General features: G+C 38.8%; 1 protein-coding gene across 1 annotated transcript; it reads right to left on the bottom strand.

Annotated features, from left to right (window-relative positions):
• Positions 1-5,890: 5,890 nt before the first annotated feature.
• si:dkey-251i10.2 (uncharacterized protein LOC562682 homolog) lies at positions 5,891-8,021 on the bottom strand. The gene is made up of 5 exons (XM_040156444.1): positions 7,829-8,021; positions 7,028-7,140; positions 6,587-6,696; positions 6,086-6,150; positions 5,891-6,000 (listed from the first exon to the last, which is right to left on the bottom strand). Exons 1-5 carry the CDS (start codon positions 8,019-8,021, stop codon positions 5,891-5,893), a joined length of 591 nt encoding a protein of 196 aa, XP_040012378.1.
• Between the last annotated feature and the right edge of the window lie 4,587 nt (positions 8,022-12,608).

Genomic DNA, 12,608 nt, shown 5'->3' with positions numbered 1-12,608 from the left:
GGTTCAAACACCTCATCAGGACTGCCAACCAGGATGCGATAGGTCTAACAGTTTGTAATCCACTTCATTTTGCTCGTGTCGGGCATCCATAGTTGTATCATTTGAACAAGAGATGCAATGGAGATGTACAGTATCTTCTTTAGATCAAGCTACATTAAGGTCTAGATTGATCAAATTTCACTTTACTGATTGTTTTCAAGATATGCAACCCTCGTCCTTCCCATCATAAATCATCCAACCAGTACTATGTACTGAATATGAAGGACCAGGTCATCTCCACTGCATAAAGGTGTGAAATGTCAAATCCAATCAAGTCCATATGTTTTCTTCTGGAGAAAAAGCTGGAAAAATGAAAAAGGTGATCTGTACAAAATGATATATTTTTTATAATGCCAAATATTATCAAGTTGTCAATATTACATTATTCAGAAAATATCTGTAATAAAATGAAGAACATGACGAAATAACTGTTCCTCTTTTACGTCGTTGTCCAGTAGTGTTAGATGCATGATGACGTCCACAGCCGTTCACAAATGAATTTTCTCCAGATGTACTTTAGAAGCAACATCGTCTCTGTTATTCCCCTCTGCTCTGCAGTTCCAAAACTTGTCTTCCACCTGCAGTGTCCAAATGTATCCTGTTTGATTCTCGGGTTATTGAGTTGATAATATTCTCCAGTACATTAAATCCCACACTCATTACACATTGTCACTGTCCATCTCCTCAGTGTTAGCCTGCAGCCTCTTCACCCGTCACACCAGCTGTGCACCAAGCTCTGAATCAGTGGCCTGTCTCTGATTATCTTGCCAACTAGCGACTTCTAACCTCTCATCTCTCTCGCCATGTGTCTCTCGCTCACTGTCCCATGTTGCTCTGTGTTGCTCTCTCAACCCCGCTCCCTTGTCATACTCTCCCTCACTCTCTCCCTCTCTCAAACTCACTGTCTACCTCGCCTCTCTCTCTCTCCCACCCCCAACCCACCCTTCATATAATATGGCCCAGCCCTGAGCTCTTACCCTTTAACTACCAGATTCTTACATAACAGACATGATGTTCACTAACACTACCAGTATTAAGAGCCATTTTAGCTCGGACGCGCATCAGACTTTGTGAATTACACATGCACACAATGATGCCTGTACATCATCTTTCATGTCTATCGATTCCTGCCAGTGTGCAGCGCATAACAGGAGTCATCTCTAAGATGACTGGTCTTTTCTATGAAAACTTTTTTGCATGCGTGCAAGAACCTGTGAATGCTGCACAGTGACGTGCATGTTCTCTTGCCCAAATGTTGCACGCTCTGCTGTGGCGTCACTGTGTCACTGACAAGCACGGACTCTTTAAGATCACTCATGGAGCCACTGGTGGAGCCAGTCCAACTAATTGGAATTCCCTCTCATAACTTATTCCCAATTCACCACAGCTCTGACTCACAAGGCACACATCATGATCCAAAACACACACACACACACACACACACACACACACACACACACACACACACACACACACACACGTCTCCAACCTTTAATGCCATCCCTTCAGCTGTAGATATAGGTTATTCATGTGCAGAAGGGACGGCTTTAAGAAAGTCTTAATTCCTTTTGAAAGAGAGCACTAAAAAAGTTAACCCAAAAGGCAAAATACTATAGTGCGGTTATTATAAATGAGTAGTCAGTGCATTCAAAGGCTTCATGGAAGTCTGTCAACAGGATAATAGTGTAATCTTGAAATAAATCAAGATAATCAGTTATATCTAAGAGTAGTTTGTTCATTCCATGTGTTGCATTGTTTTGCAGTAATTCTGTAATATCATGACAATGCAGTGTCCCAATTTAAAATATATGCATCGACAATTAAAAATAAGTTATCTGATATATTATTAGATATAATTTACACTGTAACAACTGAGATCTGTGAAATCATCATCCTATAGTAAATAAGGCAAATTTAGATTTCTTGGATAAAGGATGCATCAGGTGTATCTGAGAACGTGTGCACATTGTCTACAATAAGAAGACTTGTTATTACAAAATATTAATAGTGGTGTTAAATTAATCAGGATCAGTTTCAGGGGGCATACGGGGGCATGATAAAGCCCTGTTCTGGATGATATTATCACTGCCTGTAGGACATGGGTCGGAAGCATGCCACATCTACTGGTCATTGCTTTTTATGGTGCTGGACGTGTTGATAAAAGAAGATGAAGGGAAGAGAGGGAGCTGAAGAATGCAGAGCTTAGACAGAGATGCCAACTAAGCCCCCACAGCAAGGGATAGCCTTAATCTGTACACTGTGCACGCATGTGGATCACTGTTTGATCTGCTTGGAATAAGAACTTGTATGATACTCTACATGAATCCGTGTGTCATATGTATGTGTGTGTGTGTGTGTGTGTGTGTGTGTGTGTGTGTGTGTGTGTGTGTGTTTGTGTGTGTGTAAGTGTGTGTGCGTGTCTGGCCGTGTATGCATGTATGCGCACTTGTGCATATGTATTTGTGCACTATATCACAGAGATATCACACAGGATTACAGCTGTAGGCTTCGGCCGGCCTCGAAAACCTAATCACAGTTTAGTGTTTATGTTTACATGTCAGCACAGCAGGGAAATATACAGTAGGACATCTAATGCCACATGAAAAGCAAGATTTATTTTGTATATTAATATATTTCCCAATTTCTGACCCTAGAAATCTGCAAACAATTCCAATTAAAAAAAAGAGATAAAATATGTTGATTATGTAAACTACTAAACCTGAAGTATATATACTGTATACAGTGAACTGCCAAAAGTTTATAAACAGATACATTTAAGTTAAAACAAAACCCTATACATAACATACAAAAATGGAAAAGTACATTTCAACAAGAGAAGTAGGCTTTTTATTGCATAAATTGGGCCAAATTTTATGTTGATTTGATTGACATTGACTGTGACTATACGGCCACTTGTCATATTAATACAGTCTGTACAGCAAGCTTGAGTTAGAGAGGGATTAGACAAAGATGAGAGAGGAAAGTCATGCTCCTCTTCCAACTCTTCTGCACTGTACAAGATGACAGCTCTCTCAGATGTGAGCAGCCAGCGGTTAAAAAAAAAAACGCTTTGATTCTGGTATTGTAGCACACTATGCAATGAATCAAAAGCAGACGTATGCTACAGTACGTTGAATACGATGTCTTTGCCTTCCAGCACAAGTTACAAAGCATATTCGTACACACAAGAATTTGAGTTACTTTATATAAACTAATTAAAACATGCGACTGAGTACATACTGCATGTCAAAAAAATAATAAAAATAATAAAAAACATATTTAGAAAGAATGAATTCATAATGGAGAAATGTTATTAGGCCTTAATCTGAATTAATTTATATTTCAGGAGCATTTTAGGCTCTCTAGCAAACTATCTAAAGAAAAAAAAGACAAAGAGGTAAACGTAGCTTTGTTTTTTTTTTTTTTCCCCCTGTGGAGGCCTGTTCCAGAAGACCTAATAGACCCGATGGTTGACAACGCATAAGCAACACAGAAACATCTTCTATCAGCATCTAGCTATAGTTTCCCATGTGTTTCACTCCATGTGATCTGGATAAATGACCTTGTCTTGATGGAAAAACACGTCAGTGCTGTGGAATTCATAGAGCTTGACCTGGAGAATGGAGTTCAGTATTCCACATATCAATGAGTCAATTACTATTGAACCACTTGTTAGAGCTGGCGCTTAAGTCCTGGGCACAAATCCCCTGTTTAAAGATATAGCTGGCTTTTTGTTCCATCGTGGAAAGAGACTAATTATTATTGAGTGGTGCAAGCCAGTGTCCTCTGGCACATGAGTCAGTTGGAGATCAATGCATCACATCACAGTTACAGATACTGTGTAGAGCACCATCAGCGTCAAAAAATATGCCCCAAGAGGATGACTGTCAGGTGTCTATTGCCCTGAAGTGGCTTCTTTAGCTCTGGGGACTGGCTAACTTTTTAATCCTGATTAAATGGCCACTTAGAAAAACTTAATCATTTGACAGCTTTTGAAATTAAAGACCACTGGATGTCTTTTTTTTTTTTTTTTTTTTTTTTACTAAAGTGTAGGAGGGAAAACAGCACAATCGTCTTATCTCACAATTCTGATGAAATACTTTTCTGCATCAGCATCAAACACTGATCACATGCTCCTTGGCCCATCCCCTAACTTCCCACCTAATTTTAATTGTATCAAGTTACCAGTGCATCATAACTTGATTTAACTTGTTGTATTTACTATAAATACCCGTAAATGCTCTCAAGAAAAACTCATGAATAACACATGGGAGAAACTTTCTGTTCACACCATGGTAAGTTTATCTCCTGCAGAGAAAATTAACTGGTTTGGCTTTGGAATACTTTGTTGCAAAATCTGCCATTTAATGACAAAAACAGATCTTCTTTGTACAGAGTTGTGCAAACATGATTCATTTTAATACCACTCATGTTGTGATCATTTGTCAGCTGTTACAGATGTTGCGTTGGAGGGTTTGAAAGAACTGAAGGTTCTCAAGGCAAACTGAAGTTTTGCATTTAAACTCCATCACTTATTTATTCCTGCCATGGTAAGGCTGTGCCATGTTTATTGTCTATGCTCAAGATTCTGCAATTAATTTCTAGACAGAGCAATCAATCTTCGATACCACTTATGGTAATGATGTGCAGTTTGTCACCCTGAACTGGTTGTAAATAAGAACACTAACAGCTAACTGCGCTTTAGTAAAAGGAGACAGACATCTTCCTGCTCCTCTGGTTTCAGGCGGAAATGTGAGTCCAACAGGAAATGATGGCTACAGTATAGATCTTTAAATCTCACATGTAATGCATGTCTTAAGCCTCTCTACTGCCTGCCCGGCTTTCTGTTAACCATCATACTGGGAATCTAGGTTATAGATCAAATGAAGTGGAAAAAGCAGGTCATGACTTGCTCTTCGATAAGTGGAATGAATTTCAGTCAATAACAAACCACCACAGTGGGACACTGGATCTCCCGTCCTTGTCTTTCTGTCAATCTATCTCGTTCTCTCTTTGTCTCGCCTTCTCTTTCCCTAAAATTTAAGGTGTATAATTAATTTGATGTGTTTTTTTTATTATGAGAAGTGCTGGATTAACTTGATCATCAGAGATACACACGTGCATACAATACAGATACATAGAATATTTGAGGAGCATACATGTCCATTACCCAAAAACAACATGAATAGCAAGTGTTTTCGCAGCAACACACATTTTGTCGTAGTTAAGATTGTAGGGATTCAGTGGGTGTTACGTACAATAGGCAAATAGGAGTGTATCCTGCCTGTTGTTATGCAATATCATTATGCTGAAGTAAAGTGTTAAATATAATAGAAGCGGGAGTGACTCACCAGGTTGACTGTGTCTTCTTATAGTCATATCTTACTCTTAGAAACTTTTCATGTACTTTATTGAAAGCGCCGAAATGATTTAAAATGGCAGTTCAGCTCAGTAAAATGTCCCAGTTCCTCTCTTTGCAGACAGCCACTTTCACCATAAAAGCTATAGACGAGTCCTCGTGACGCATTTTCAACTCAGGTACATTTAAAATTTATGTCTATTGTGGGTGAATGGATATAAGTCTTTTGTTAAGAGGGACAGGGCAAATTATATTTACGATATGAAGCGCAGGGGCCACATTAATATATATGTGCTCACAAGTTTCAGGGCTCCATGTTTAGAGCAAAATCTGAAAATATAATTGAAATTCAGAGGGAGATGACATGAGGGCATAGGTCTGAAAAATGTATAATTTGAAAGCATTTAGTCAGAAGGGTTTCTGTGGTTAGTAATACGCAGCCACAGCCAGAGTCAAATACATTGCCCAAAATATTTTCTTTTCACACTGTGTTCACCCCAGCACCTGTAACATCAGAAAACAAATCATGAGGAGAAGCAGATGTTTTTCTTCAGCCACTCCAGCACTTGCCGCAGTTGCCAAACCGAGTCCTCCTGGTTTCCCTGAGAAGCAGAAGATAAGGTAAAAATAATCTGAAACGTTTATTTCTTTACATTTATTTTGGATTCGTCCCTCTGCTGTACGTACCTCTGGTCAGAGAGGCGGACCTTACATTAACCCAGAAGACAGCGCGCTGCTGAGCTACCGTGGCCCTGAAAAACGACAGTGTTACACTGCAGAGATGTTTCATGCTTAGATAGCTGTGCTTCATACAAATAACGGAACATCCAGTCTGTAAAGAAATTCATATTCTCTCCTCTTTCAAAGTGGATTGAGCACTCGCTATCTGCAACATGGTGCCCTGTCTACTCACACTGACTAAGGTTTACAGGGATCTGAAAATTAAAAAGCCAAATTTGGACCTTTGGAAGATTTTGAAATGTTTTTATTGTTACCATAAACATTTTATGGGAAATGCTATTGAGCAAATTTCACCTTTTCATAAAATCTTGCTATTACAGAAATGAAAATTAGACCTGTGTCTCCCATGGGACCATGGTAAATATTGGTTTCAAGTAGGTTTCTGTTTGTGATTTCACTCAATAAAAAACCACCAATGAAAAACAGATGAAAAGTATTTTGCTTTACATGAAGTATACAGGGTGTGTAGAGTTGGGTGGTATCCATCTGTATGCAGTGGCGTTGCCCTTCAGGTTGGTGTTGGAATGAGTAATAGCACCTTGTGGATTCCCAGTGCACTGTGAACACAAAACATTTACACTTATCAGCCACTCTCACTAATTCCACTTGTAATGCTTTATCTTGCTGGCAATTTCTCATGAAAATTGGTGTAGAGTTTTCTGAGACAATTAGGGCATGGACAAAACAACATATTTTGTCATTTAATTAATTAGAGGAATTGCTGGGTTTTCTTTTCTTGGTTGTATTTTTCTGGTTGGACAATTAATATCTGCAATGTTTTGTTAGTTGAACGTTTGCAGCTGTTCAGGTCCTCAACATTCACGTCATATCCCTTCCTAGCACTTTAACAGTTGTTAATAGCTCAAGTGCAAAGTGCCTCAGAGTCACCTCAAGAAACCTGGTGTCTGGAGGAGGAAGTTGCCAGCTCCCCAGAGCGTTAGTGCTGCCGAGTGTTCGAGCTTCCAGAAGCACACCTCTGTATTCTGGTCCAGTGATAGTCACTGCAGGGAAACATTATTGTATACTGATCTCATTTGACACAACACAAAATTTATTTTACAATCTTAGACAAGCCTGTTTGTGCTGGACACAAGTAAAGTGATCTCAGAACAGACGACAGAAGCATACACATACATAGATAAGGTCAAAGGTGGACAGAAAACCTTTGTCACTTGGCCTCGTTTCAACATGTAAAAACATTGTTCTCATGTCAACATTAACACTAATATAATGGCTTCACAAGAAAGTTCCGTGACTTCTGCAGACAGTACACGGAAAAACCCAAGTAAACACAGAGTTGAGTAGAAGATCTCAGTGTTTTAGAGATCCAGTGACTTCGGTGTTCATCAAAGCATAGAATCCTCCAGAATAAGATTAAGAAACTAAAGATAACTGTTAATAGCACTATTACTCGAACAAGCAATGGTGTAACAAAGTTCAAATGGAAGAAAATAAGATTTTTCAATTGTATCAACCATAAAAAATGATCCCACAAATTAGGTTTCCCTTTATCTGTAATGTCTAAAAAAATGTTTTCACTCTCTTCATGAATTTCCTTACTTATGAATTAATCCTTAAATACCACTATGGTATATAGCGACTGCTTGTTGCTTGGTGTTTTATTATTCAATTTGTAATGTTTAATGTGATGTTTGTATCATCTCTGAAAAACAGTCATGGACATCTTACCTGTAATGGGATCGCCTGGCTGAAACGTCCTGGTGTCGGCGAGAAGAGCATAGGGTGCTGGTGAAGGCTGAGGCTGCACCCCAGTGTGGCGAGGCAACATGTCCTCACAGGCGCCGGTGGGAGCACCACTGGGATAGCCGCTAACAAAACAGAGCACTTGAAGCACAAATAACCCCGGCAACAACAGCTCCATCAGGCTGAATGAAAGGCTACTGCGCTGCAAGCAAAAGAGTGAAAAAAGTGATATATGAGGCTGCAAAGAACTGAGCCAAGAGATGGAAACTGTTGCTGAGTCACACAACCCAAAAAAATCAATTTTCTCTAGTTATCACTTCTTTAACCATGAAATGTGCTTTCACATGCATGCTCTCATGATTTGTTGAATAGAACACGTCAGTGGTATTCATGCATTTCGCAAAGAAACAAAGGTCAATTTTCCAAATTATATTAATTTGTCTAGCTCGTAGCAATCCAGTACTACATTTAAAACATTTTTTAAAATATAAAATACCTTTGAGCTATTAAAACATAGTTCCAAAAAAAAAAAAAAAAGTCGCTCAAACAATTACTAATGCCTGTTTTGCCAGGGTTTATATATGACATAAATTCGACCATATGTCATGTGAGAACATTTCTGGCTTGGCAGTATATATCCACCCTCAGGGATGCTGCTGGCTGCGGCAGCATGAAACACACATTATGTTAAACAACATGCAAGTGAAGGCAAGTGCTACAGTTAATCCCCCCAAACCCCTGCACAGAGCCAAACCTTATGCCAACTTAGTATGGGCTCGATGCTCTTTATCTCTTCTCATCTTTATTAAATGTGAAATCTGAGTTTGCTGCCCATCTAGCAGAGCACCTGCCAATAGTCGAAAAACCAGTTCTTCTAGAAAAAACTGATACAGTAGACTATAGAGTAAGTGAGAGGTAGACAGTAATAGCACCATCTCAGAACTTGACTGTTTGGAAGCAATAACATCAAACAATATATTTGGTGTGTGTAGAACGGGAAAAACTTGGCATGGCAGTTTTCAAGTAACAGGCCTAACAGGCGGTGCTGCGCATTCATTCTGTAGATGCAGTTCCGCAGTTTACATTCAGTTTGTGATAGTGCCAACACTGGTAACAAAGACCGGAAGTCTTGTTGCTTTATGAGGACACCTGAGCTACGGCATAGCTTCCGTTTTTACAAAGAAATCACCACGCGATCGTGGGCTGTCAGAGGACAACGCGGTATGAGTCTGTCCCCTGCTAAGTCTCATTCATTCGCGTACCAAGCATGAATAATGCCACTCAAAATCTTATTTCAGTATGTAATGTTAAACATCTCCTGAGTCTCTGACTTAGTACTTATCAGAAAAGGTTGTCAGAGGAAAAAAAAATCCCCTTTTCTTAGTTCATTCACATGTGTAATCTTTGTGCTTAAAGGATTAGTCTCTCATTTGTAGTATTTGAGTATTTCTGAGAGGGTCATGGCAAGAGCTGATTATGTCTTTGTGTGTCCTGAAAACTTGTTTAATCTTTTGTTTCTAAAAAAAAAAAAAAAAGAAAAAAAAAAAGGATTTGTCTTTAAAAAAACAAGAATAAAGACATGATTAAAAATTTGGAAAAATAATCAAGTATTACGGGTCTTATGATGACAGAAGAGACATAAGAGAAGTCCAACATTTCACACTTCCTCTCTGATGTCTGCAGAATATATGTATTATTTATTTTACATATAAAAGAGCAGCTGGTGTTAACTTGACACTAAGAGGAAGAAGTAGACTGTGCTTTTAATCTAAAGACAGCCAGGCACCACATTCCATGACATGTTCTCTCTGACTCTCATCTGTTTAAATTTACATTTCTCTGCCAAGTTGGACTTTCATCCTTTATCGAGGGATACGTGATTTTAAAAATGACTTTAATACGCATTGTGGCTCATGCGTCAGACGGTTGTAGCAGAGTCTGCTTCTGCATGCTTACTAATTCATTTCCCATGCATTCTTAGAGTGCACTGGTTTTGTAACAGATTGTTTTGTTCTCCATATTATAGCTTTACAGCAACATTTTCAAAATAGTTGCCTTGTTTTGTTCGTACCGTTTAGGAAAAGTTTGCTTAAATTAGTATCATGCTGGAAACAAAGTAGGTAACTAATTAATTTGAGATTAACTTAAGGAAAAAAAATGGTCTTGAATGATAGTCCGCTCTCTATCAGCTTATCAGCACATCCTTCACCTCTTCCATTTGTATACATACATTTTTAAAATTCTGATTCAACAATGTAAGGTAGGCCAAATCACCGGAAACAATTAAACTAGCACAAATCCCTTTTTGGCAGGACTAAACATTGTGCTCCCCTTCTCCCATAAATACAGTAGGCTAAGTTCTGTTAGGGTGGTAAACATGGGGACCACAAATCCAACAGAACGTTTCCTTGTTTGGTAACACAGTTCCTAAAAGCTGATGTGAGCAAAGACGGAAAAAACAGAATTGTGCAAAAAGACAAAGGTCAAGTGACTCTTACTGTTATTTTTCCATCTGTCTCTTCAATTTAAAGCCCGAGGTACTCCGAGTCAGCTGAACAGAGACACGAGTACCAGTAGAAGGTGCGAGTCCATTTCCATACTGGTTTAATATGTCTATTGAATGTGAAATGTCTATCAATTTTTGATTTCAGTCCAGTTCTCCCAAATATGACTTCTTATGACTTCTTTTACAGCAGTAGCAAAGCCATGTGTGCATACAGAAAACAATGAATCATCAATTTGATCACATCTCTAATGTTAATCCTTGCATTGTGCATTTTGCATTTCACCAACATATTGATTGTTTAATCTTATCTCACATAGAAAGTTTGTTTTTTAATTGGGCTGCTTGCTATGATGAGGCTCACAAACTCTCATTGACACTGCTTCTTGATTTATTTTAAGTTCGCTCTACTTAAACGGGGCTGGTATTGGGGTTTGTGACAGAAATCACAAATATTGATAGCCGAAACGAGCTGCATGGCCGGATACACAAGACGTTAGTCAAAAAATATGTTTTTTTCAGTAATTTGGGTGAGTCAGCATTTGAATGTGCTATCAGTTGTAACTAGAGCCGGATGAGGTTACACTGTTCCTGGTGTATGTAATATGATTTGTTGTTGTATTGAAGTCGAGAGTGAGACTGGGAGAGTGAGAAAATGGATTAGGGTTAGGGTACAGGTTAGGTAACTGTTCTGATAACACCATTAATAAAAAAGGGAACGTACAGTGTGACCAGATAAAACCAAATTATAACCCATTAGTTTCTGTATGACACTGGATCGTTATATGAATGAATAAACTATGTGAATTGAACAGGGCAGGTTTGGAGCAAATCTTTCAGAGGTTACCTCTAACCTTAAACTGTGATAATATGTGGATGTCCTCAATACAGCTAAATGGTTTCATCTAAATGAAACAGCTGGATTCTCTAGTTGATCAGCTACCCACTGCTCTCTGCATTGAACGCTCTGGACTTTGACGTAACTCTAGTGTCAGGCGTGTCATGCCGGTAATATTGGGCTCACAGCGGAGGGAAATGGGGGCACAACTGCGTGTGTGTTTATGAGTATGTGTTCACGTGTTCTTGCGTGTGTTTAGGTAATATGCAACAGGGGAGAATAACAGCTGCAGAACAATCGAATAAAATTCAATATAAAATTCCACTGAGCGACACAGTCAGCGACATGGTTACATTAATATGATGGAGCTGTGTGCTGAATTTAAGCAAGACAATGTCCTTCTTTGTGTCAAACCATGACTGAACTGACCAGGAGAGAGACATTGTAAAATCTGGATTTGATGGAGTCTAGTTAGATCACTAAAATACGTCTAGTGTACAGTAACTACAATGTAGCAACTCTTTTTAGATATAATTAAGACACAACACAGATGTTCTTGTGCATTCATTTCTGCATATGGTGTGTGTTCTAACCCTCATATCAAGCAAACCAGAACAGATTCGAGAAGGAACACAGATGCAGCTCACAAAAATGCCCCCAAAACTGCCCCGTTTACAAAGTAAAATAGAAAAAACATTATAGCCACATGGATGCAACAAAAAACCAGAACATTCTGAAATGTAATGTCAAACCTTGTAGCTTTGCTTGGGATTGAAAAGACCTCCAGAAAGGGCAATAATGCAATAGAAAAACTGTGAGAGTCAAATAGATAAATAAATAAAACAAGAATTCAGTGTGTCTCTTTGTGTGCAAACCATTCTTCTGCTGCAGGTTGTTGTGTGTCTCCAACATTTCATCATACCATAATGACAAAATAGGCAGGTTGCCTCCAAAATGACCCATGCGGCCGTTCTAAAAATGACATCGGCTTGCCACCTGCATGGTTAAGGTATGGTTAAGTATAGGCAACTACAAGTACTTGATCGAGGTTAGGAGAACATTACATCTGTCAATCACAGAAGTCATTTTTCCCCCGCCTTTTTCATGTACTTCATACTGAACCAATTCTTGATTCATGCCTTTCATTTCCCTCAATATGTCTGAAAGTTGTGAAACCCACATTCTTTGGTTCCTCGCTGCTGCGACTGGGGATTTGTCAGCTGTGCGACAGACAGCTTTCAGTTTTACTATATATTAGATATATATTTATAGACGGATTTATTTTTTCAAATAATCATTGTTTGATTGCAGGAGAATCATTCCCTCGTTTACTCCTATGAGTGTTGCTGTTCACTTTAGCCCGATTTTGTGTTAAAATCTGAAGACCTTGCAAAGAACGCTGGTGTTAGGACAGCCGTTAACGA

This window comes from Xiphias gladius, chromosome 19 (assembly GCF_016859285.1).
Source record: "Xiphias gladius isolate SHS-SW01 ecotype Sanya breed wild chromosome 19, ASM1685928v1, whole genome shotgun sequence".
In the NCBI taxonomy this organism is placed as follows: Eukaryota; Metazoa; Chordata; class Actinopteri; order Istiophoriformes; family Xiphiidae; genus Xiphias; species Xiphias gladius.
This window is presented reverse-complemented; position numbering and strand designations above follow the sequence as displayed.